At 44.7% G+C, this 23,045-nt stretch overlaps 1 protein-coding gene across 2 annotated transcripts in view; it reads left to right on the forward strand.

Moving 5' to 3' along the window:
• Nucleotides 1-20,090, forward strand: part of DVL1 (dishevelled segment polarity protein 1) — a 65,783-nt gene extending 45,693 nt beyond the window's left edge. The window contains exons 5-15 of one of the 2 annotated variants that reach the window (XM_005530435.3): nt 3,586-3,724; nt 8,183-8,276; nt 9,215-9,284; nt 9,993-10,132; nt 10,408-10,484; nt 10,948-11,015; nt 12,376-12,525; nt 15,195-15,326; nt 16,117-16,284; nt 16,899-17,105; nt 19,672-20,090. In XM_005530435.3, the coding sequence (XP_005530492.2) occupies nt 3,586-3,724; nt 8,183-8,276; nt 9,215-9,284; nt 9,993-10,132; nt 10,408-10,484; nt 10,948-11,015; nt 12,376-12,525; nt 15,195-15,326; nt 16,117-16,284; nt 16,899-17,105; nt 19,672-20,057 (1,631 nt within the window). In that variant the 3' untranslated portion in view covers nt 20,058-20,090. The remainder of the gene's footprint in view (nt 1-3,585; nt 3,725-8,182; nt 8,277-9,214; nt 9,285-9,992; nt 10,133-10,407; nt 10,485-10,947; nt 11,016-12,375; nt 12,526-15,194; nt 15,327-16,116; nt 16,285-16,898; nt 17,106-19,671) is intronic. The other variant, XM_005530436.3, reaches the window with a different exon arrangement.
• Nucleotides 20,091-23,045: the final 2,955 nt, after the last annotated feature.

Genomic DNA, 23,045 nt, shown 5'->3' on the forward strand with positions numbered 1-23,045 from the left:
GTTCTTGTTCCACAAGAAAACAGGAGCAGGGTGTTCCAGCCTTCATTTCAAACAGGTGAAGTGAGGAAAGGTATGAAGGAGCCGTTTGGGAACAGAGAAACACCAAGTTAAAACCTGAGCAGGTCAAACAGGCTGAGTCCACTGAGCCCAGTGCATTGAGAGGTTCCACAGAAAGAAGATTGGGAAAATCCCAGGGAAGGGACACTGAACAAAGATTTTCTTTGCTACCCTCCATTTTAATTTACAAAAATAGCTTCCTTGTTTTACTGAAAAATGTTGCCAGCTTTCAGCCTGGGCTTGAACTGCAACAGGATCCTTCCAGAGGTTTGATTTGGAGTCAGGCTGATGGTGAACTCCCCAGGTTCTCCAGTGGGTGATAATTAAGTGAGGTACCATGGGTGGATTGTTCACCACAGCAGCCTGGAAATTTTCCTTCATTGCTGCAGGATTACTCACCCCACAAAAGCTGTTTCTGCTGAATTGCTACTGGGCAATTCCGCACACATAGGCTGTGATAAATATTGATTCCAACTGCAGCTGGAAGGCATGGGCCACACTTGGGTGATCTGACAGTGTTTTCACACCTCTTCCCATTGAAAATGCAGAAGAATTCTGGGTATCCCTAAGCTCTTCCACCCGTTTCCCTTAAATTGTATTCCTATTCTAAGTGCACAGACAATGAGTCTCCATATGTGCTTGTATATTCTCTGATTTCAAAATAATCCCCACAAAGAGAACATGGTGGCTTCAGGAACACAATAAAACTTTTTTTTGGAGCTGTGTGACACTGCAGATACAAACACCAAGAAAATCCCAAGGAAAATAGATCTGGAAAAAAAATAAATCAAGATGTCAGAGCTTGCCCTTTTCTCTCTTCAAGCCACAAGCCACACTTCCCAAGTTGCTTTGGGAAGCTGACAGTGTCCTATTAAGTGAAAGTAGAGTGAGGATCTTAATTAGGGTCGTGGGAGGTCTGCCTGGCACATGTTGTGGGGACCCCTGGCTGGGAGGAACAAAGCTCCTGTGTCAGTTTGCTAAGGAGGAGTGGGAAAGGGGACTGTGGAAGCTCTAATTAAGGAGGTAATTAAGGGACAAGGGCTTTTTTTGGGGGGTTTTTTTTGGGTGTTGAGGAATGTTTTATAGCCGCTGCTTGGTTTTTGACAAGTCTGCAGATGTCAAGTGTCGACACTGGGGTTTCAACACCCAGTTTGCTGTGGGGTGAATTTAACTCTTGTGCAGCCTGCTGAGAAATGCCTGTGTCTGGAGGAGCTCTTCATGTGGGCAGGCTCACAGATCCCAAATGTTTGGGAAGAGGAGCTGTTGCAGATTTTCCCTTGCTGCTGTAATATGTGGATTTTTTACCATCCTGTGTGCCAAGGAATCTGCAGGAGGGCTGGAACTGGAAAGCATCTGGGATGGGAATGCTGAGCCTGTCTGGGGTGGAGGGATTGAAGGCTGTTAGAGGTTCCAAAGAACTTCAATCCCAAGGCAAGTCAGGGTACAGGGATGTGCCCGTAAGGCAGAAGAGGACAATCCCAGTGTCTTTCCCTATTTAAGTAGCAGGGACTGAGCCCTGCACCCAGCAGGGTACTAAGTCTTTACTGAGGATTGGTAACACATTTCCTGTTAATAAATGGGAAGGACCTTTGGAAGGGGTTGGGAGGGTTGTTGTTTTCCCTCCTAGCTGGGAGCTTGTGCCTTCTCTCTGAGCTGCCCTCACCCTTGTTCTCTGCAGTGGCACAGAACCTTCTCCACAGCTCCCCTGAACAGATGCTGCTTTTACCTTTCTGCTTGCAGGCCTTGCTTGATTTGGTCTTTGATGTGCTCTTGTCCCTCAGGCAGGGCCTACTCTGCTGTTGATAAAAGTCAAGGAGGAGACGTTTTACCCTCCCAGGCTATGCTTTATTCTCAGCTCTTTGAGGCACTGAAAGGCTTTTGTCACATTGGCCTGCTGAACCTGCCGTCCTCTAATGAAGGGGCAGGGCAGGGGGTCAGTAGGGCAGAAAGTCCCTGGTCATTAGTGGGACAGGCATTGAAACAGAGCAGGGAATGATTGATTCTTCTTTAGACTTAAACTTGTATATTCCCTGATTTCAAAATAATCCCCACAAAGAGAATGTGGTGGCTCGAGGAACATAATAAAACTTTATTTGGAGGTGTGTGATGCTGCAGATACAAACACTAAGAAACTCCTAAGGAAAACTGATCTGGAAAAAAAAAAATCAGGGTATCAGAGCTCCCCTTTTCTCTCTTCAAGCAACAAAAATCCTTATTGCTTTGGAAAGCTACATGGGAATATTTTATGAATAAACCCCTTATAATAATGGTTTGTGAAAGTACTAAATTATAATAATGGTTAATTGCCTCCAAACAATGCTGGCTAACATTAGAAAAGCTTGGAAAAAGGCATTTCACTTCTGCAGGGAAATTGCAAAAAAAACTTTATGGATTTAAATGCTCACCTTAATTACACAGGAAACCTTTCTTCTGAGCTCAAGGCTACCTGGTGCTGCTTGGGAGGTATAAACCAGATTTATTCCATGCCTTGGCTTCCTCTATTCCTGGTTGTTCTCCTGGTGCTGGAAATCTTTAATAAACACTGAGCATTACTTTGTCAAACTTTCTCTGATACTTCACTTGAAAAGCAAACCATGTTACTTCAATAATTAACTCTCAATATGCATCAGGCATAATTCCTACGGCAGGCCTTCCTCCCCTGAGCAGGTTTTCCATTCTGTAATTGAAGGGAAAATCCCTTAAACCTTGGAGTTGTGTGTTTGGTGAAGGTGGATTAAAATCTCAGGCTATCTGTGAAGTCTCTTACGTTGATTTCTTTACCAGGTGTCTTACTAAGCTCAGCCCTTCTTGTTTTAGGGAAAGAAGCATTCCTGGTAAAAGAGAGCACTTAGAAATTAAGGATATTCTAATGAAATGTGCAGGAGGAGTTCGCTGTACTGAGCAAAATCCCTAAAATATCTCTAGAAAAAGATGAGTCACTGCAGCCTTCAAGTAAATGGCATTTTTGGGAGGGGATTATCCGTGGGAATGTTTGTATCTGACAGTGTTCACATAGCCAGGGATTAGTGAAGATTTGTTCTGAAACACCTGAATAGTCCAGGCAGTGTTTGATGTCCTGTACTGCCCACACGAGGGACAGGAATGTGTAGCACAGGTCCAGGTAAAAGTGGTTTTATGGGTAAGATATTAATAAAATTCATCCAGGAATGTTGTTTCCAAGATTTCTGTGCTGCTGGGACTGTTCATGCCAAACTCAAACTGCTTTTGTTTGTCCCTTCCCATTGACACAGCTTCTTGTTGCTGTCTGGTACCTTCATAGTGCTTTTCCATGCCTGACACTGTTAATGGCTGGCCCAGAAACTGAGCCATGGGCAGGTGGAAAAGTGAGGGAAAGGCAGGGCAGAAGGTTTTCCAGCTGTGGAGAGGAATCGGGTCCTGCAAGGCGCTTGTTTTTGGGAGGAAGCTCCTCCTGCAGAGCTGTCGGTGTGATTGTCCTGTTGCTCCCACTTCCATAACTCCCCTGCTCCTCCCCTGTACTGTAACACTCCCTTTATTGTGCTTTTCCAGTCCCCAGGATCAATGGGCACCCCAAGCTGGACAGGCACCGTGAGCAACCCCCTGGCTATGACAGCTCCTCCACCATGATGAGCAGTGAGCTAGAGTCCAGCAGCTTCATCGATTCTGAGGACGATGACAACACCAGCAGGTACAGCCCTGCCAGGGGCCAGAACTGGGAGAGCCTCCTGGCACCTTCTTGGACTCTTCTGGTTTCATCTCCTCTTCTTTTCTTCCCCTGCCCCCCTCCCCTTTTTTTTTTTTTTTTTAAATTATCCTTTCATTGCTTTTGTGATTTGAGCACTGGTCGTTCATCAGTGACATCATTGTGTGGAATCACTCCTCAGTTATTGGGTCACTGTCCAGGCTGTCCAAACCACTGTTCCAGTTGAAAGAAAAGCTCTGTTCCTCTCCTTTTCATAGTAAGAATGGCCACATTTCAAGATCAAAGCACTGTGAAACTGCCTACCTATTTATAAAGAAATGGTGTGAATATTAAAACAAAATACTGTCAGCAGAGATTCCTAATAAGTGTGCACTTCACTGGAGCTCAATTATAAAGGAATTCCTGGGTAATTGCAGAGTCTGAGACCTATGAGCAGTTCAGGAATTCATCAAAGTTAATGCTGTTGCAGAGGCAGCCTGGGCTGCCATATATTTATGGATTCTTCATTATTTCTTTTTGTGCAGGCAAAGTGTGTGAATTATTCCCTACCTATGATACCTCTAATTTCAAGATATCTTTTGTTATATCTAAAGATAGTTTTGTTTCTCTTTTAGAAGTCTTTAAGCCAATACATTTCATAGACTTATTTTCGTGGATGTAAAACCAATCAAAATTATTTTTCTTCCTTTTCCTGGCCACTGCCTCTAGAGCTGTTGTTCATCCCAATGGGCTCTGAGAATCCATTATGGGTTTGTCAGAGAACAACAGGGTGACAGATCTCTGGATGGTCACAGGCATCTGCAGCTAAAACAAATAAGGCAGAACACAGCATTTTTAATAAAAACAGCAAAGAGCAACTACTGGAGGTCCTGAACCCCTTGCTGTGTTTACAAACATCATCAGCTCATGGATCTTGGTGGATCTGTTGGGTCTTGTCAGTCAGGGCTTAAAGACCTCACAACTGTGATTAAAGGCTGAGTGTTTCCAAAGGGGTGAAAGGATAACTAAATGCACTTTGGAGATTTAGTCCTGAATTAGTTTCAGGAACTTCCTTTGCAGTCCCAGAGAAGTGCAGGGTATCCCTGCATATGGCAGGGGTTGGAATGAGATGAGTTTAAGGTCCTTTCCAGCCCAAACCATTCCATGATGAAGTTGACAACACCTGGGCATACAAAAATTCACTTTTCTGGATTTTCTTCACCTGGATATTTACGTGCATGGAGAGTTGGCAAGATCTGTCCTTAACCCTGAATGCACCCTGAGCTTTCCCAAAGCCTTCCCTAAAAACTTGAGCCCACAACAACCCTGCAGCTGATTTGGGTTTCTTGTAAATAAATGAATCATTTGCATGGCAGCAAGTGATGCAGTGGGGCAGGATTAGCTCAGGGTGGCCAGTGGGGCACATTAGAGCAGACCCAGGGAAATCTTTCTGTATGAATAAAATAATAAAACTTCCCGAGTCTGACCTGAGAAGAAAGAGATTCTTCGAAGCTGCTGCTCCTGCCTTTCCATCCGGAGGCTGGGGCAGGAGCTTTTGGCACAGGGAAGAGCTGCCAGGCCAGCTAGTCAGGAAGAACCACTCAAAGGAATGCTCCAAGGTATGCTGTTGTGTTCCAGGGATGATCTTCTCAGGCACGGGAGAGATTGTGCTAGCAGGGAGAAATTTTCTTCTTTTGTAGAGGCAAATCAGGCAAAGAGCAAATGGAGAAGGTTCCAGAGCTGCTGGAGGCACCAGCCTGGGGACAGAGGGGTCTGAGGGGTGAGTTTGGTTCCTGATAGCTGCTGGCTTCTGGATGCAGAAGCTGCTTTGTGAGGGAGGAAATCAGATGGAAAGGATGTTGCTGTCCTGGAAGGGAAGAGGCTGTGAGGCTGAGGATGCTCTTCTGACTGTGTGTCTTTGGCTTTGTTTGATTTAAACTCGGAGCAGTGGAGCAGAGCTGGGTAATTCCCAGCCCAAGGAAGATCTGTTGCATTCAGTTATAGAATAATGTTGTGTTTTGGTGAATTAACCTGTTCACAGGCGTTCCAGGGCAGTGCAGAGTGACAGTGGGAGCACCATAATTTATTTCTTTTTTTTTCCCGACGTGTGATATAATTGCATGTTTGTGTTGTTTGCAGGTAGGATTTTGAACACAGGTTGACGTAGGGAACTTTCCAGGAAAAGCCTTTTTTCTGTCTTCTCTAAAGTAAAGGTCTAACAAATTTGACATCTGTTGCTGTAGGATTGTTGTCAGCAATTGCTGCTCTCAGTTCAGTGCAACTAAAAGAATTCACTGCAAAAAAATTGTTTATTTCTCATTTAAGAAATTTCCATAATTTATTTTTAAACCATGTGGATAAGCTTTCTTTAACAAATGTTGCCTTTTTCCCCCATCCTTTTGGAATTGTGAAATGGTGAAAAAATTATTACTATTATTATTATTATATTTTTAAAAATCTCTTCTGTGGTGTTTATTGACCTTTGTGTTGGAAGTGCAGTCAGGGTTTTGGGCAGTAGCTGATGTAGGAAATTAATTGGTAGTGTTAATTCCAGATTTGTTTTTCATCTTTGCACTTTATTTATCTCAACAGCTCAAATTTACCATCTTGTCTTGCTCATCAGATTGTAATAATAACAACTTTTACCCAGCATTTCTGGAGATGCTTCAGAGAGCAAAATATTCCTCATTACAATAGGTTTGAGCTGCTTTTTAGCATCCAGATGCTCCCAGAACATTAAGGATTCAGCAAGGATGCATTAAGGCTGTGGATTGAGCAGAAATGACAGGGAGAGGTGATGAAATGTGCCACAGCTATGTGAAAATAGGTGTAAAAATGTTCCTGCAGAGCCTTCTGATCATCAGTTTTGTGCAGCTGATGTGAGAGGCTGTTTTAGCTCCAATTTTTCCCTGAAATGTTTTGTGTCCCCCTGAACTAAACCTGAACTGGGGGTTTTCTAAGCAGCTGGTTCTCATCCTTCCATCCTAACACCGAACAGAATGGCAAAAATACAGCAAAGAACACCTTCACTTCTCACATGTTATCACCTGCTAACAGAAACTCAGAGTTTTTCCTAGGAACTCTGGTTTTGATGGTTTAATTTGAGAGAAAAATGTCCTTTTAGAGAGCAGGCAGCTTCACTGTGGAGTGAGCGACGTGCCTTGGCTTTCCTCAGATTCTCCTGAACTGGGAAGTTTTAGCTGAGTCCTCTGGTGAGATGTTCTGGAAGGGAAGAGGAAGAAAAGGAAATGGGAGAGGAAGCAGGAAGGGGGAGAATATTGACAGCAAAATATAAGAGGAGGTTTTTTGTGTCAGTCTTTGGTGAATGTTGAACATGCCCAGTTTTGGGAGCCCTGGGTTTGACACCTCATTTTTCCTCTTGGAAGGTAAAACCTCCCAACCCCAGGTGCTGTGTGAGCTGTTTTACCAACCAGGAATTATTATATTTGAAATTATTATATTTGAAAAATGCCACCTCTTGGCTCTTCAGTTCCCCTTGCTGGGAGGGGAAAAAGGAGTGTGTGAGGTTAACATGCTTGAAATAGTTGTGTGAACTCCAAGGGAATGTGAGGAGATTCACACCCTCTGAGCAGCTCCAGCATCTCCAGGGGTGATACCTGATAAAAATATTTCAGGCCAGAGGGGTTTCTTGTGCTCTCAGGACACTGAGCTCCTTTTTGGAATTGCTGGCATCAAGTTTTTGAGGTATTCTCACATTCCTGTATGTGGCTGGAACATGGAAGGCAGGGATGTGGAAAATGGGGGAAAAGCTTGGCACTGTTTGTTTTGTGTTGTATGAGGTTGGATTTTTTAATCTTGGTTAATGATGGAGCATTGCTTTATCTTCAATTTTTTTTGCCATTCTTAACATATTAAATAGAGGAGAGATGTCTCTCTGGTGTTATAGAGGTATCTTAATAATCTAGGCTTTGTTCCAGTCTCCTGAAATTAATTTGGGCAAATCCATTTCTGTCTCATTCTATTCTCTGTAAAGTGAGGATGATTAATTTTCTAAACTCTTAAAGACCTCAAAGATTTATATGTAAAATGTGGCACATTTTAGGCTCTACAAGTTTGAAGAGCCTGGAAAAAACCCACAGCAAAATAAAACTTAACAGAATGTATGAACGTAAATCATATTCACTGTCCTCCTGTTACCAATTTCTATTTGATTTTTTTAATTTCAAGCCTTGAATTCCTGGTAACAGTGGAAGAAAATACAGCACCACTCACAAAAATGAGCACTAAGGGTTGCACTCAGACCTGGTCCCAGAAGAAAACAAGTGCAAAATTATACCCCGTAACATTAAATTATTCATCTGATCCCTGCTGTTGTTTAGCTGGAATCTTCTCCTATGCTGTCTGATTTCCCCTCTCCTGCTGCTGCAGGAATCAGCTCTTTCTGGCAGAAAATGCAGGTGGCTGAGCCTTGCAGGAATGACATCTGCTCTGCTTTCCCCTCAGGCTGAGCAGCTCCACGGAGCAGAGCACCTCATCCCGGCTCATCCGGAAGCACAAACGCCGGAGGAGGAAACAGAGGATGCGGCAGATTGACAGGGTAAGCTTGGCACCAGCATTATCCAAGGAGGTGAACCATGGTTTTTGAGTAGAGCTGTTGACTTAGGAAGGGATCCAGGACAGGTCTGTGCCTGTTGAATTCACTAGGATGGCTCCTTGTGGCTCCAGTCTGGGCTAAATCTCTACATTTGGATTCTGCAGCTCCAAAGTTAAGTTTTCACCTCTCCCTTTCTCCTTTCACTGTTCAGTGATCCCATTTCTTGTCTTTTCCAAGACCAATCTGTCTTTTCCAAGACCATTATGATGTGGGAAGGGGTGTGAGATGTCCTGAGACCTGCATTCTGCTGGAAGGAGAAATCCAAGTTTATAGGAAATCCCGGATCTTTTCCTTTGCCCTGTCCTGTGCTAGTCCTTGGCAGCAGGATGAAGGTGACCCCATGGACAGACTCCTGAAGTTCCTGTTTTGTTCTCCCAGTCTTCACACATTAAAGAATGACCTCACACACATTTTATCACAGGATAGTGTTTTAGAAGATCTTTGATAAGCACCTTTGCATTTAATTTCAGAGGCAGGGGAGTGTCTCTCTTCTCACTTCCTGCTGGAAGTGCTGTTCACTCCTCCCTTTAGGGAGGAGCTGTGGGTGCAATTCACGCTCCACTGCTCACTTCAGGATCTAAATGTTTGCCTGTCAGTCACAGCCAGGAAGCAGAAATAACTCCAGGGGAAGTGCAGTTGAGAAACCTCAAAATAAGAACGTGCTCTGTGGGTTTTGTGAGCAAGCCTTTGGAGAAAGTGCAGACTCTGCTCAGATTTCTTTCCTTAAAGTTTCTAAATGAAGCATAATTTTGAGGAAGCCTGAATAATTTCTGGATGCCTTTCAATTGGAGACCTATTAATCAATTCCTGATGAGTTAATCCTCAACAGTTCTTACTCTGAGCCATTTAAAACCTTGAGACTTTTCTGTTGTGTTTTGCAGTCATCTTCGTTCAGCAGCATCACTGACTCCACCATGTCCTTAAATATCATCACTGTCACACTCAACATGGGTAAGAGGACAAGCCACGTTTTTTATGATGAATTTCAAGTGGTAGAGATGTATTTTGTGATGGTGAGGGAGCCTTTGGAGCCAGGAGGGAGTTCCTTGGTTTGAAAGGATGCCAGGTTTATAAAGGGAATGGCAGCTGAGAGTTGTTGCTGTGTTGACTGGATTCCTAATCCAGAACAGGTCCATTTTCACCAGTAGATCAGTGTTCCATCCAGGGAAGGAGCTGGAACTCCAGGATGTGGAGTTAATGGTGAGGAATTAGTGTAGAAGGGCATTGGAGGTTTGCATTTCTGCTGCTCATGTGTTCCATTTGTCAGCCAGACAGAAATGTGCCGGGCTGCCAATGAATTCAGCACCTTTCAGCAGCACCAAACCCTTCTCCTGCCTCTCTGACATGTGGAACGAACATTGCTCAATGTGAGCAGTTCTAATTTCCAGGTGTGGACAAGCCTTTTCAGTGCTCTTCCCCTTGCTGTTTTTTTTTTAATGTAACACTATCTTAGATGAAAAAATCCTGTCTTCAGCAGCCTTTCCCTGAAGGTGCCAGGCAAATATTTACCATTGGAGCAGCCTGAGATCATTGCAAGTCAAACCTTGCCCTGCTGATGAGTTGAGATGTTTCAAAGCTGAAGCAGCCTCACTTTTTGCTATCATTCCAATCACTTTGCTTTTTTCCCCCTTCCCCACCCTCCACTTTGTGTCCATCTAGAAAAGTACAACTTCCTGGGAATCAGCATTGTGGGACAGAGCAATGACCGGGGTGATGGTGGCATCTACATCGGCTCCATCATGAAAGGAGGGGCGGTGGCAGCGGACGGGCGCATTGAGCCAGGGGACATGCTGCTGCAGGTGGGTCCTTGTCCCCAAATCCTGCTGCTGTGCTCAGCCATCCCACCAGCCCCATGGGCTGTAGTAACCAGGGAACAGAATTTACTCATCCTCAGATAAATGTGGCAAAAAGATCACTGAAATCGGTGATTCTTTGTGAGACACTCTAAGAAACAACATTTCAAAGGAATGGAAGCAGTGGCCAGGCAGATAAGTTGGGGGCTTTAATTAAGTAATTAAAACACCTTTAACTTTCCTGCTGCAAAGCCTGACCTCTGCTTTCTGCACTGTTTCAGGTGAATGATGTCAATTTTGAGAACATGAGCAATGATGATGCCGTTCGGGTTTTACGGGAAATAGTCTCTAAACCAGGGTGAGCACATCACAAAACCTCTTCCTCTTTATCCTCCGTGTGCAGTTCCAGAAGCTGGGAAAACCTCACAGAAATCAACATCTTGATATCCATCAGCATGACTAATCTCATCTGTGAACTTCTCAGTGTAAATGATGAATAGGTGAGGTTGGTTCTGGCCAAAACCAACATGAATGAGAAGTTGCCTGGTTTCAGCAGCACTGTTTGTTTATGTGATTAGCATTTTTATATCTCAAGAGCTGATCATCCAACAGATTTTACCACCAGTGCTCATCATCTGTGCAAAAGAAGGAACATCCTGATGTGCTTCATACTGAAAATATTATAAAGCTTCTCAAAACTATTCTCAGAATGTACTTGACAACTGCTGGATGGGAAGAAATTTGTTTCAAATAGTTCTTGTAGCATTTCCAGCTCTGTAGGAAAGTTAAGAGTCATCCTTACCTGTTTTCTTTCTTCCTAGACCTATCAGCCTAACAGTAGCCAAATGCTGGGACCCTACTCCCAGGAGTTACTTCACCATCCCCAGGGGTGAGTACACATTTGGGCTCTTTGCTGGGTTCCTGGGAAGCCCCCAAGGTCTGGTATATTTTCACCTATTTTGGCATCTAACAGATTCTACCATTCAGTTCTTTTATTTGTTTACTTATGTATTGGGAGCCTGGGGTTCAAGATACTTTTTTCTGAGATTCCACTGCCCATTGAATTCCTGTGTGTTTTTCTCTTGGTTCACATATTGGATCAAGCCACTAACCTTTTGGGAGGTGATCTTAACCTTTCAATTCATAAAAGGTTTGGAAATAATTACGCTAAGTGTTAAAAATCCTCATTTTCTCACAGTTAACTTTTAGAGAGAACTTAAACTGAGTGCTTTGAAGATGTGAGGGAAGCAGAAGCGATACACATAAAACACCTTGAAAATTACCTTGTTTACAGTAGCTGTAAAAGATTTGTGCTCATGTGACAAACACAGCTGCCTCCTGCTGGTGAGGGCTGTGCTGGAACGAGTTTGTTCCCAGTTCACAGGAGATGAGAGTGGTATTGCAGATGAGGATGGAATAAATACAGTACTGGTGCAGACAGTGGGAGCTCCCTTGAAACCCATAGGAAAACCAGAGAAACAACAAGAGAACAAGAGAAAACTCCTCAGATGTTTCAAAATTTTGATATTTACTGCAAGTCTGACTCCATTTTTTGTGCCTTTTGTCCAGTGCAGACTACAGGACCTCAGTCCTGTGAAACCCTTATTAAAACCAGTATAACCAAAAGAAAACTCCTCAGACCACTCAAAATCTTGATGTTCTCTGCAAGTCTGACCCCGTTTTCTATCCCGTTGTGGTGGTGCAGACTACGGGACCTCACTCCTCTAAAAAAACCCTTAGGAAAACCAGAGAAACAAGAAGAGAACAAGAGAAAACCGCTCAGATCTTTCAAAATCTTGGTGTTTGCTGCAAGTCTGGCCCTGTTTTGCTGTCCCTTTGTGGTGGTGCAGATTACAGGACCTCACCCCCTTGAAACCCTTATTGAAACCAGTATAACCAAAAGAAAACCCCTCAGACCACTCCAAATCTTGGTGTTTGCTGCAGCTCTGACCTCATTTTGCTGTTCTTCTGTGGTGGGGCAGACTATGGGTTCTCACTCCTGTGAAACCCTTATTAAAACCAGTATAACCAGAAGAAAACCCCTCAGATCTTTGAAAATCTTGGTATTTGCAGCAACTCTGACTCCGTTTTACTGTCCATTTGTGGTGGTAAGAGTCTGTGGGATCTCACTCGTGAAACCCTCAGAAAACCAGAGAAACAACAAGAAAACAAGAGAAAACCCCTAAGATCTCTCAAAATCTTGGTGTTTGCTGCAAGTCTGACCCATTTTCTGTCCCTTTTGCTTGCAGCTGAGCCGGTGCGGCCGATCGACCCCGCGGCGTGGATCTCTCATACCACAGCCATGACGGGAGCGTACCCCCGTTACGGTATGAGCCCCTCCATGAGCATCACCACATCTACCAGCTCCTCACTAACAAGCTCAATTCCCGAGTCGGAAAGTAAGTCACCCCCTGGCCAGCCCAGGGCAGGGGGCTGCTCGGGGCCATCAGGGCCCAGCCACAGGCACGGTGACAGCGGCAGCGCCAGCCAGGCCTTGAACGGTTTCTTGCACTTGGGGAAAGCAGGAAAAACTTCTGGCAAAGGTTGATCTAGAGGTGTTTGGTCAGGGTTCTGTCTCAGGGAGAAGTGGTTGCTGGTGGATTTTAAAAATAAGTTCAGGTTTATCCTCTCAGGTGGATGGGAGAGCTCCCTTCTTGCATTTGATTGGTTTTTAATAAATTTCAATTATAATGTTAGTGTTTCATTTGGGAAATCCTTCCCTGATACTCACATGGCCTTCTTTTATACTTTTTTACCCTTTTTTATGGTCTTTATATTTTTAGAATTTATTGAACAAGCTAAAACTAAGTTTAACATCCCACATGAAATTATGGTTGGAGTTGAGCCTTCTTCCTAGTTTGTCGGTTTGTGGCAGTGTAAAATAGTTATATCCATGAAACCAGGAGGTTGCCATGATTTAGAGAGGCTTCTTTAATTCAGAAGCCTCTCAGAGCACTCTAATCACAGAATCTTTTTAGTTAGAAGGGACCCACATGGATCAGTGAGTCCAAATCTCAAGTGAATGGCCCAGACAGGGATCAGACCCATGGCCTTGGTGTTAATAACATTATGCTCCAACTCCTTATCTAAGAAAATTTCTTTAAGGAGTATTAACTCTTCCTTTTATTTAACTCAGAACGACACTTTGAGGATTTTAAAGACCTGTGGGGTATTGATTATAAAGTACTTCAGATTTTATAAGCTGGAATTCCACCTTGGAGGGAAAGGCCGTGGGGGGTCTTTTTTGTAGGTGGTTTTAGAGATCAGGCAGCACCACTGAAGAGACATAATCTGCAGCAGGAAGCAAATAACCCCTTTCCTGCTGGCTGCTTTATCCTGAGATGTATTTTGAGCCTTACAGGTACTGCTGGAATCCAGTGTCTCTGCTGATTGCTGTCAAACAAGTCTGTACTCATCATTCCTCTTGAACAATTGATGTATCCTGTGCCTTGATTATAGTGCTGGGATTGGGAAGTGGGGAACAGGCAACCTCTCAGTCATACTTTGAAAATAAAGGTATTTGGGAGCAGAACCACATTTCTGGAGACAGCTTCTCATTTCTGTGCCAGTGACTTAAAATATTTCCTTTCTGTAATGCAAGAGAATAAAGGGTACCCCTGATTTTTATTGTGAGCTCTTCCTTCAGCTCAGCCCTGTTACCTGCCCTGACCTGGGTTGGGTGAATTTTCCACAGCTGAATTCAGACCAAAATGGGAGCATTTCAGATGCATCTCAGAATTTGCCATATTTGTATATGCAGCCAGAACTCAGAAAATACTGATTTTCTGTTCATATGCAGATCTCAGATCTCCAAGAAAACACAATTCATTGCTCCCCATGTACTTGAATATTAGTTTGTTGGTGTATTTTTTTTCCCCAGACATGTTGCTTTTTGCCACTAACCAAACTAACTTAAAGCAAAAGCAAAGTTTTAGTGTTTAATTGAGGTTTGTAAGTATTGAAGCTGCATGCAGAGCTGGTCTGGGATGTTTTCATGCATATTGGCAGTGCATGTAAGGAAAGAAGCATTTTCAGTTGTCATTGTTTCACGCTTGCTGTACCTTTTTTTGATCCAAAATTTTGGGTGGCTGGAAAAGGACATAAGTGTTTCCCTTGTGCTTTTAAAAGGTGGGTGATGTGGGGAACTGAGAGGGGAAGAGGGTTTTGGAATTCCTGCTGAAGAAGGGCTTGGGCTACAAACACAGATAAAAATGAATTTTCTAGGGCTGGAAGATGGGACAGGAAGGGGAATTTGACAAGAGCAACCTCAACCCTGTTCTGATTTTATTGTAAAAATTGATCAGGAAAGTGTGAAACCTCTGGGGATCCACTTCTGCCATAATGGTGTGAACTGGGAATGGCTGTGGAGGCATTTGGGAGCTTTATTCAAAGTGTTCCACAAGAAAGATGGAGGGCAAAGTAATCCTGGGAGGAGTGGATTGTGAGGCTGCCATCTCTGGGACTCTGGGAAGGGTTTTTATAAGGAAGTCACTGATTTCTTCTGATGAAGGAAGATTTGTTTTATAAATTCAATTCTCCACAAGAATGTCCAGACCTTTAAATAAAAACTGGACGTGGATTGAGCCATGGTCATCCTCTTTCTCCATGGAGATGGGTGTTAATCCTGACAATGAACCTCAAACTAAAAGCACAAACCCCAAAAGCTTGTCCCACAGAGTTCTCCATGCAGTGTGCTGATCCCTTGGGTGGAAGGGGGTGTTCCTGGGACATTGAAATGGGAAATGATGGATCACAAAAATTCTTGGATTTCCTTTCCTGCCAATTTTGATGCAGAGTGGATCTTGTAGGTGCTCTGGGAAGCCAGACATGGGGACTCAGCATTTCTGTCACTAAACTGGTTGCACTGAGCCCAAAATCTGAAGAATTGCTACAAATGCTGTAATTCACTCCATGGATGAGGATGCATTTGGGAACCTTTGTGTCTTTTCTTTTTTTTTTTTTGCATCTGTTGATAAAACTGTATTTTTGTTTCATCCAAGCTGGGAGCTGAGAAGTTCCTCCAGCCTCAGTTCATTTCAAAGCAGTCTGTGGCCTCTCTTCCTTTTAGAATTAGAAGAATCTCCCTTAACTGTGAAGAGTGACATGGCTACTATTGTCAAGGTCATGCAGCTGCCAGACTCAGGCCTTGAAATTCGGGACAGGATGTGGTTAAAAATCACCATCTCCAATGCAGTAATAGGTAAGCAGATCCCATGAATGCTAAGGGGGAAAAAAACCAGTGACTTAATGAAAACAGATTCAAGAAACAACCTTTTAATGAGGTTTTTTTTTCATGTCTATGACCACTTATATTCCATTTATGGAACGCTGTAAGTGTGACTCTTGTTTGAGCTTGGGTATCCAAAATAGCTGCACATTTCTCATGCCCACACAGAACTGGTTCTTCTTTGTTTTTACATCTCAGGTTTTCAGGTGGCTTTAGAGATCTGCCCAAGTTCAGCAGAGCAACTGGAATTCAACTAGACAACCTTAATAAAGCTCTTTAGATTTAAAATCACCACAGCCTAATATTTAGCCAGTCCAGGCTGTAATTGCTTTTTGCTGAGGAAGGGGTTGGAACACAGGTATTTTGGCAACCTAATATCTGCCTCTTGAGGAAGGTGACTCCCAGAGAAGAGTCACCTTCTCTGGTGAAATCCAGAGAAAAAAATAATTTTCAGTCCTGCAGCTTAAAAGGGTTGCACAGTGTGTGTAAATACGATTTTTTGTGTGTGTGGTTAGTGTCAGTGTCCATGTAGGTGTTCAGCTGGCACAATTTGGCTCAGATAATCCCATTGTAGGTGTTCAGATGGCACAGTTTGACTCAGATAATCCCATTGTAGGTGTTCAAATGGCACAGTTTGGCTCAGATAATCCCACTGTAGTTGTTCAAATGGCACAATTTGGCTCAGATGATCCCATTGTAGGTGTTCAAATGGCACAGTTTGGCTCAGATAATCCTGTGTCTCCTCTTGCTGTCCCCATTTCAGGAGCAGATGTGGTGGACTGGCTTTACACACATGTGGAAGGCTTCAAGGACCGCCGGGAGGCCAGGAAATACGCCAGCAGCATGTTGAAACACGGCTACCTCAGGCACACTGTGAACAAAATCACCTTCTCAGAGCAGTGCTACTATGTCTTCGGAGATCTCTGTGGCAGTAAGTCCCCAGCTGGGAGGGGCAGAGTTGTCCCTGTGTCACTTCTGTGCCTTGAGGGTGCTCAGAGAGTCCCCTCGTGTCCTTACCATGAAAAATTTCATGAGGAGGCATTTCCATGAGGGTGGCAGAGCTCTGGAGCAGGCAGGGCATGATACTCTAAACCCAGCTGGACACGTTCCTGTGTCACCTGCTCCAGGGTTGGACAAAGAGGTTAGACAGGGGCATCTCCAGAGGTTCCTTCTGATCCCAACTCTCCTGGGGTTTCACAGGGTGTGTCCCAGAACAGGGGAACCCTTCATTACCCGGACACTGACAAGTGACTGATGCTCCTTGGTAGCCCAGGCAAGGAGAGCACTTGGAGGAGGATGAACCCATCAAGTAGAGCACAGAGGACAGCAGGATTTATTTCATTCCCTGCTTGTCAGTCCCACTCAGTTCCCAGCCTGGAAAAGGGGAATGTCCTCACCCTTTTCTCAACCTGTTTTCACCTCTCACTCACTGCTGGGTGAGAAGGCTGATTCCAGGGTGTTTCTAAGCTTCAGATACCTTCATAAATTAATCACAGTGATCATTTTACCTGCTGGGTGAAAGTTTTCACCTTTTTTCTTTCCCAGATCTGGCTGCACTGAACCTCAACAACGGTTCCAGCGGCGCCTCAGATCAGGACACCCTGGCTCCACTCCCACATCCCGCTGCTCCCTGGCCCTTGGGCCAAGGATATCCCTACCAGTATCCTCTGCCCCCTCCTTGTTTCCCACCAGCCTACCAAGACCCAGGCTTTAGCTATGGCAGTGGCAGTGCAGGCAGCCAGCAGAGTGAAGGTAAGATGGAATAATTTGGTTTGAATTCCATAGCTCTCATTGCCCCCCACCATTTGCTTGAGTTCCTTCATGCTGTCTGTGCTTGTCTCATGGTTTTGGTTGCTCCCTGCATGGATTGTGTGCAACAGCACTGAATCAAAGGTGTTTGTGTCTCCAGAGGAGTGGGTTTGGCTTTCAGCTCTTTGTGGAAACTGCCAGGCTTAACCCAGTCAGGAATTGCCAGCAGAGCATTGTTGTTGCTGGAAATGAGGCAATTTCTGTGCTGATGGGACAGGGATTAGAACCAAGGTGCTCTTGGCTTTCACTTCAGTGCTCAGCACAAAAGGAAAATCACTTTTTTTGCAAGTGGGAGGTAGCCAGCCAGGGGTTTCCAGGGCTGAAACACTTCTCTCAGGGAGGAGAGTCTCTGCTGGCATGTGGGACAGGGACAGGAAGAGAATGTTGCATGGATTAAAGACCTGTCCTCCTCCTTTTCTGCCCTAGCATAACACTGTGATTCATTTTTAAATCTTAGTAAATTAAAATTACGTGATTTTTGACTGTACAGATACTATTTTTAAATTTCTGGTTTTTTTTTTAAATCACTCCCAGAGTGAGTTTTGCTTTTGAAAACGCTGCCAGTAAGAAGGGGTGAGGACTCCTTATGTTTTTACAGCGAACATCCAGTAACTTGGATGTCACTTATCCCTGTGTACCACAGCCAGTCAGATTTTAAAGGATTTCGTAACAGGAACTTGCTTACAGGATTTTGACCCAGCTGCTTCTCACCTTATCCCAAAATAGGAAATATCCATGAGGAATCTCACAAAGGTTTTAGAACTGGAAGCTGATTGTCCTGGACAGAATGTGGGGGTGGTTTTTTGGCAGCTGCTTCTGTGAGCAGTAGGAATTCTCTCCCTGGAATAGGAAAGGAATGGTGTTTTATCCATGCTGTGGAGAGCCTCCCAAAAGGGAGTGTTCAGCTCTGAAAGGTTTCCACGCTTTTTCTCGTGGAAAACAACTTCTGTGCTGTTTCTTGCTTTGTAACTGTTATTCCCTTGTTTTGTCCTGAGCAAGCGTTAGACTGAAGGATTCCTAGAGGGATGGCTGACTCTAGGGGATTGGTAAGCTTCAAATGCCTCCATGATGAATTCACAGCATGATTGTTTTTAGATTCTTGTGACCCAAATGTTTAGCTGTACTTTTTTTTTTTTTTTTAAATTCTTATTTTTAATTTTATTTTTATTTTGAATTGTCTTGGACGTTCGACCTGTCTCAGTGCACAGTGGTGTGACATTAGCGTATCAACTTGTGGGACTGTGCTGCAGCAGCTCAGAGGGGAGGGAATTGGGTGGGAAAACCCCATCCCCAGGCTCTCCAGAAAATAAATAGTCCAAATTTATTATGGTGTCACCCCTCTGGGTTGGATTTCTCTGCCAGTGCCCTTGCACTGCCCATTAATTGATGGCCAGGTGGCTCAGGCAGGTGTTGGGAGTGCTGGAACACAGGCTGCACTGGTCACTCTTAAAATGGTGCTAAAATTGGGGTTTTGTGCCTTCTCTCATTTATCTGCAGTATTAAATCATATCAATCAGCAAATACCATTTCAGAGGCCCAGGCATAGAATATTAATTTAAAATCCAGTAGTTTTGTAGTCTGTTTGCCATCTCTGTGACACTCTGCAGGGAATGTGGCCTTTCCTCCCAAAAAACATTCTGGTTTCCCATCTCTCCAATCAGCTGGAGCAGCAGAAAGTAATGGGCATCTGTAGCTAAAGAGGGAGCAGCCTGAAATAATTTTGTTTTTCTCATTTCTGTGGCTCATTTAGACTCAAAAGCTGGTCCCCTGTTTTGTTGATTGGGGATCCTTTTTGGGAAGTCTATCTTGCACTAAAGTGCATGAATTTAATGGGATATTCCTTGGGTTGATTAGTTGGATTTAAAAAAAATATTAGCTTGGAACTGTCTCCTAATCTGTCTCTCATGGGAACAGAGCAAGACATTCAGCTTCCATAAAAAATCAGTTCTTGGAGTTTAGTGGAGCTTGTTTGTAATAACAACTCAACTGATAGTCAGTGACAGTCCTTTGGTTTTCCAAGGTGATTTAGTGACCTCTCCTGGGAACAATATCCTGGGTGTTACTGATTGGTGGGAGAGCAGTTCAGGAACTGTTTCCTAGCAAATTCTCCAACAGCACAACGCTTTAGTGAGGAATTTTAAAAGGACCTCCCCACTGAAGCCACAAAACCTCGGGGATTTAAGGGTGACAGAGGAGGCAAAGGGGTTTGTTTAGGAAAATGTACAAAATACCATAGCAGAGACAATTAGAATTAAACCTCATTTGCTTGAGTCAGACCCCAAATTCCTGCTTTTTCCTCCTGTTCCTGCTCCTCCCCGCTCCTGGCAGGCCAGATTTGAGCCAGGAGTTGGAATTTAGCTGCTGCTGTCACTGTGCGAGCTCCGAGGTGTGTCTGTGTGTCCCCAAGCATGGCACAACCCTCATTGCCGAGCCACCACCAGCACGGCCGGGCTGACACACAACAGAGCCCAGCTCATCCTGCTTTTCTCTCCTGTTTTTGGCGTGGCAGGGAGCAAAAGCAGCGGCTCGAACCGGAGCACCAGCGAGACCAGCAGGAGAGGAGCGGGCAGGGAGAAGGAGCGCAAGTCGGGGGGCAGCGGCAGCGAGTCGGAGCCCGGAGCGCGCCGGGAGCGGCCGCTGAGCCAGCTCAGCCAGCGCAGCCACGGCTCTGCCAGCGACAGGAGCCACCAGAGCCACCACTCGTATGGGCCCCCGGGGGTGCCCCCCTTGTACAGCCTGCCCAAGCTGGGCTCCAAGGTGCTGGGCAGCAGCGGCCCGCCCGGAGGGCCCCCGGTGCGCGAGCTGAGCGCCGTGCCGCCCGAGCTCACCGGGAGCCGCCAGTCCTTCCAGAAGGCCATGGGCAACCCTTGCGAGTTCTTTGTGGACATCATGTGAGAGGAAGTGCCTTCAAAAGACTCTGCACACGAGGGTGGGATTTTTTTTTGTGGGTGGGTGGGTTTGGGGAAGTCGTTGTGGGACGCTCAGTGGAAGAGGCTTGGCTGTCTTGCATGTCACACCTTCCTGTTCGCAAGTGTGTAGCAGAAAAAAAGTGGACAAAACTGAACAAAAAAAAAAAAAAAGAGAAAAAAGAAAAAAAAATACAAAAATTAACAACAAAATCTCCTGGGATTGTTAAATATCGAAAAATTGCAAATCGACGGCATCTTTTCGTTATCTTTGGTTTTTTTCCCCTCGCCATCTCGTTTTGGATTGTGAATGGCTGGTGTATATTCACATCTTAATGAGCTTTGGTCATTGTGGCACCTACTTCAGTGGAATTAGTGTCTCTTTTTGGGCTGATTGGAGGACTGGTATTTCACATGACTTCTAAATTCCTGACAATGCATAGGAGCACTTTGATTTTTTTCCTGCTTTTTCTCTTGCAAGGACAAAGCAACTGCTGGCTGGTATCTGGGATACTGCCTTGGAATGCTGTTTCTTGGATGCATCCATAGCTCTAAGCAGACATGGCACCCACAAGTGCTTGGAAAGGAGTAGGATCCAACCAATTCCTAGAGGAGAACAAAGTTGTGGCTACTTCCTGCTGTCTAGGGAGTATAAGTCAATCTTTCTTGGGCTGTTTGAGGGGCTTTTTTTCAAGATACTCTCTCAAGGGAGTGCTGGAGTCTTGCTACTGTATGTGTTCATTGTGCAGAACTTACAAAATTATTTCCTTATTTCCCAAGAGTGATTTTCCAGCTGCACTCGGTTCCTGGGCATTTCAGTCACATCCCTGCTGCCAGGTGTGGCTGTTCCCTCTGGATGTGCACTTGCTTGCAGGTTGGAAGAGTTATTCCCACAGAAATAGGAAAATTGCTGCATTTCTGTCAGCTTTTCCCTTTTGAAGGGGCTGTTTATCCCATTCCAGCAGAGGCACTGGGAAATCCTGGCTCCCACTGGGACGTGGCTCTTCATTGTGATCCCTCCTTCCTTTCTGAGCAGAATCTTTCTCTTTTTTGTTGAAACAGAGACCTGGAGATGTCTGATCCCCCAGGGAACATTTCTGAGCACAGTGGGCAGAGAGGTGTCAGGACATCTGAGAACAGATCAGGAATGGTGCAAAAAGAAATCCTTACCCCTCACACTAAGTGAAACCCACCCTGGAGCTCCTCAAAAAGAAATCCTTACCCCTGACACTGAGTGAGACCCACCCTGGAGCTCCTCAAGAAGAAATCCTTACCCCTCACACCAAGTGAGACCCACCCTGGAGCTCCTCAAAAAGAAATCCTTACCCCTGACTCCTCCTGCTGAGTTGCTCTGACTAAAGCAACTGCTCTTGAATATCCCCAAGATTTAATTTCCGGCTGTTTTCTGCTCTGAGGCTCTGGAAAGTAACAGGAAGCTTCAGTGGTATTTAAGCTTTTTTAAGGTATGGTGAGCACAGCCACGCTCTGCCACAGTGGCTCATTTAACGAGACATGAGCTGCAGCCACTCTGGCATTTGACCACGGGGCCATTCCTTAGGTAAATCCTCTTTTGTGAAATCCCTGCTGCTGGCAGGATTGACGATAGGTGCTTTAAAATCAGTCTTTACTGTTAATAAGCATTTTCTTCACTGGTAAGAAGCTTCTTTTTGGTCTGTTCTGTACTTTTTGGATAAATAGCCAGGGTGGATGTGAAGAGAGAACGTCTTTCTCTCTATACACACAGAGTTCATTTGTCACCCTGAAAATTGACTCTTCAAAATGTCCATTTCATTCTGATTTTTCACTTCTTTCCTTTTTCCCATCTCTGTGTGCAAACATGTCACTTTGTCAGAGACTCCAGATGTTTGTGGTAATGGGAGACTAAATTCCTTCTCCCATAGGGAGCCAGGCATTTGGGAAACTCTGTCACTCGGCCCATTTCTGGGCTTCTAAATTAGTTTTCTTTACAAAAACCTCCCCAAAAAGCTGCCCAAGGCTTCAGAAAGCAGAGCTTTCATCACCATCCATGAATGGCTCCTCCAAAAGAGGCCCTGCCTAAAGCTTGACTGTACAACAGGACTTTTCCTTCCTTCCTCCTCCCAGATGCAAACCTGACTTGGTAAATTATTCTGAAAGATTGACACTTAAAGCAATGAACAGGGTAAAATAATGGTTGAATTCTGCTCTGTCTCCAAGAAACACTGCTGAGGAGTCTGCGACTTTACTGACACTCACTAGTGGTTCTGTTTTTAAATTAATTGAGATTTTTCTGGCCTCTTTAAATTATGATTTCTCTGGCCCTGTTTTAAGGAATAACTCAGAGGGCTGGAGGAAAAAAAAAAATCTCCTTTTAATATTTCCAAAAAAAGGGATTAAAGCTGGGGGCTGTGCTTTCACCCATGTGTAATTTCCTCGTGTCTTTCCAAGAGTTGCAGTTTACACATCTGCTGGGGGTTTGGTTTTGTCTCGTGGTTTTGCTGTTGGCAGAAACTGTTCTGTGTCTTGCTGGTCTTAGCTGCTATGTTGAAAAATGACTGTGTTCTAAACGTGTGTGCTTGTGGCTCACCCTGGGACGAGGCTGGGAGTCCCTAACAGATGTGGGAAAGCCTTTGCTGAGGGAATCAGGTTGGAGGAGCTTCCTCCAGTGCAGGTAAAGGATGCTCTGGGTGTTGTTCCAGGGGTGGATCCTGCTGTTTCCAGAGAAAGCAGGAGGGAGCAGTGCCCCTCTTGGACAGTGCAATATTGAACAGTAAGACAAATCCTGCATTTCCCCACCGTGCACATGCTGGGCTGAGCCAGTGGAAGGTCGGGCCTGAATTGTTGCCAGATCTCCATTTCCTCAAGGGAGCAAAGGCAGGAGATTTCCCAAATCCCATCCTTGGCTTCCATTCTTTATGTCTTTCCAGCCTTGGGAGCTCCCTGTACAGCTCTCTCCTGTTGGGCCTGGCTTTCCCTGCAGGAACACGTGCCAACAATG

This window comes from Pseudopodoces humilis, chromosome 24 (assembly GCF_049639895.1).
Source record: "Pseudopodoces humilis isolate 2021_Gansu_Grassland_sample_001 chromosome 24, ASM4963989v1, whole genome shotgun sequence".
Lineage (NCBI taxonomy): Eukaryota > Metazoa > Chordata > Aves > Passeriformes > Paridae > Pseudopodoces > Pseudopodoces humilis.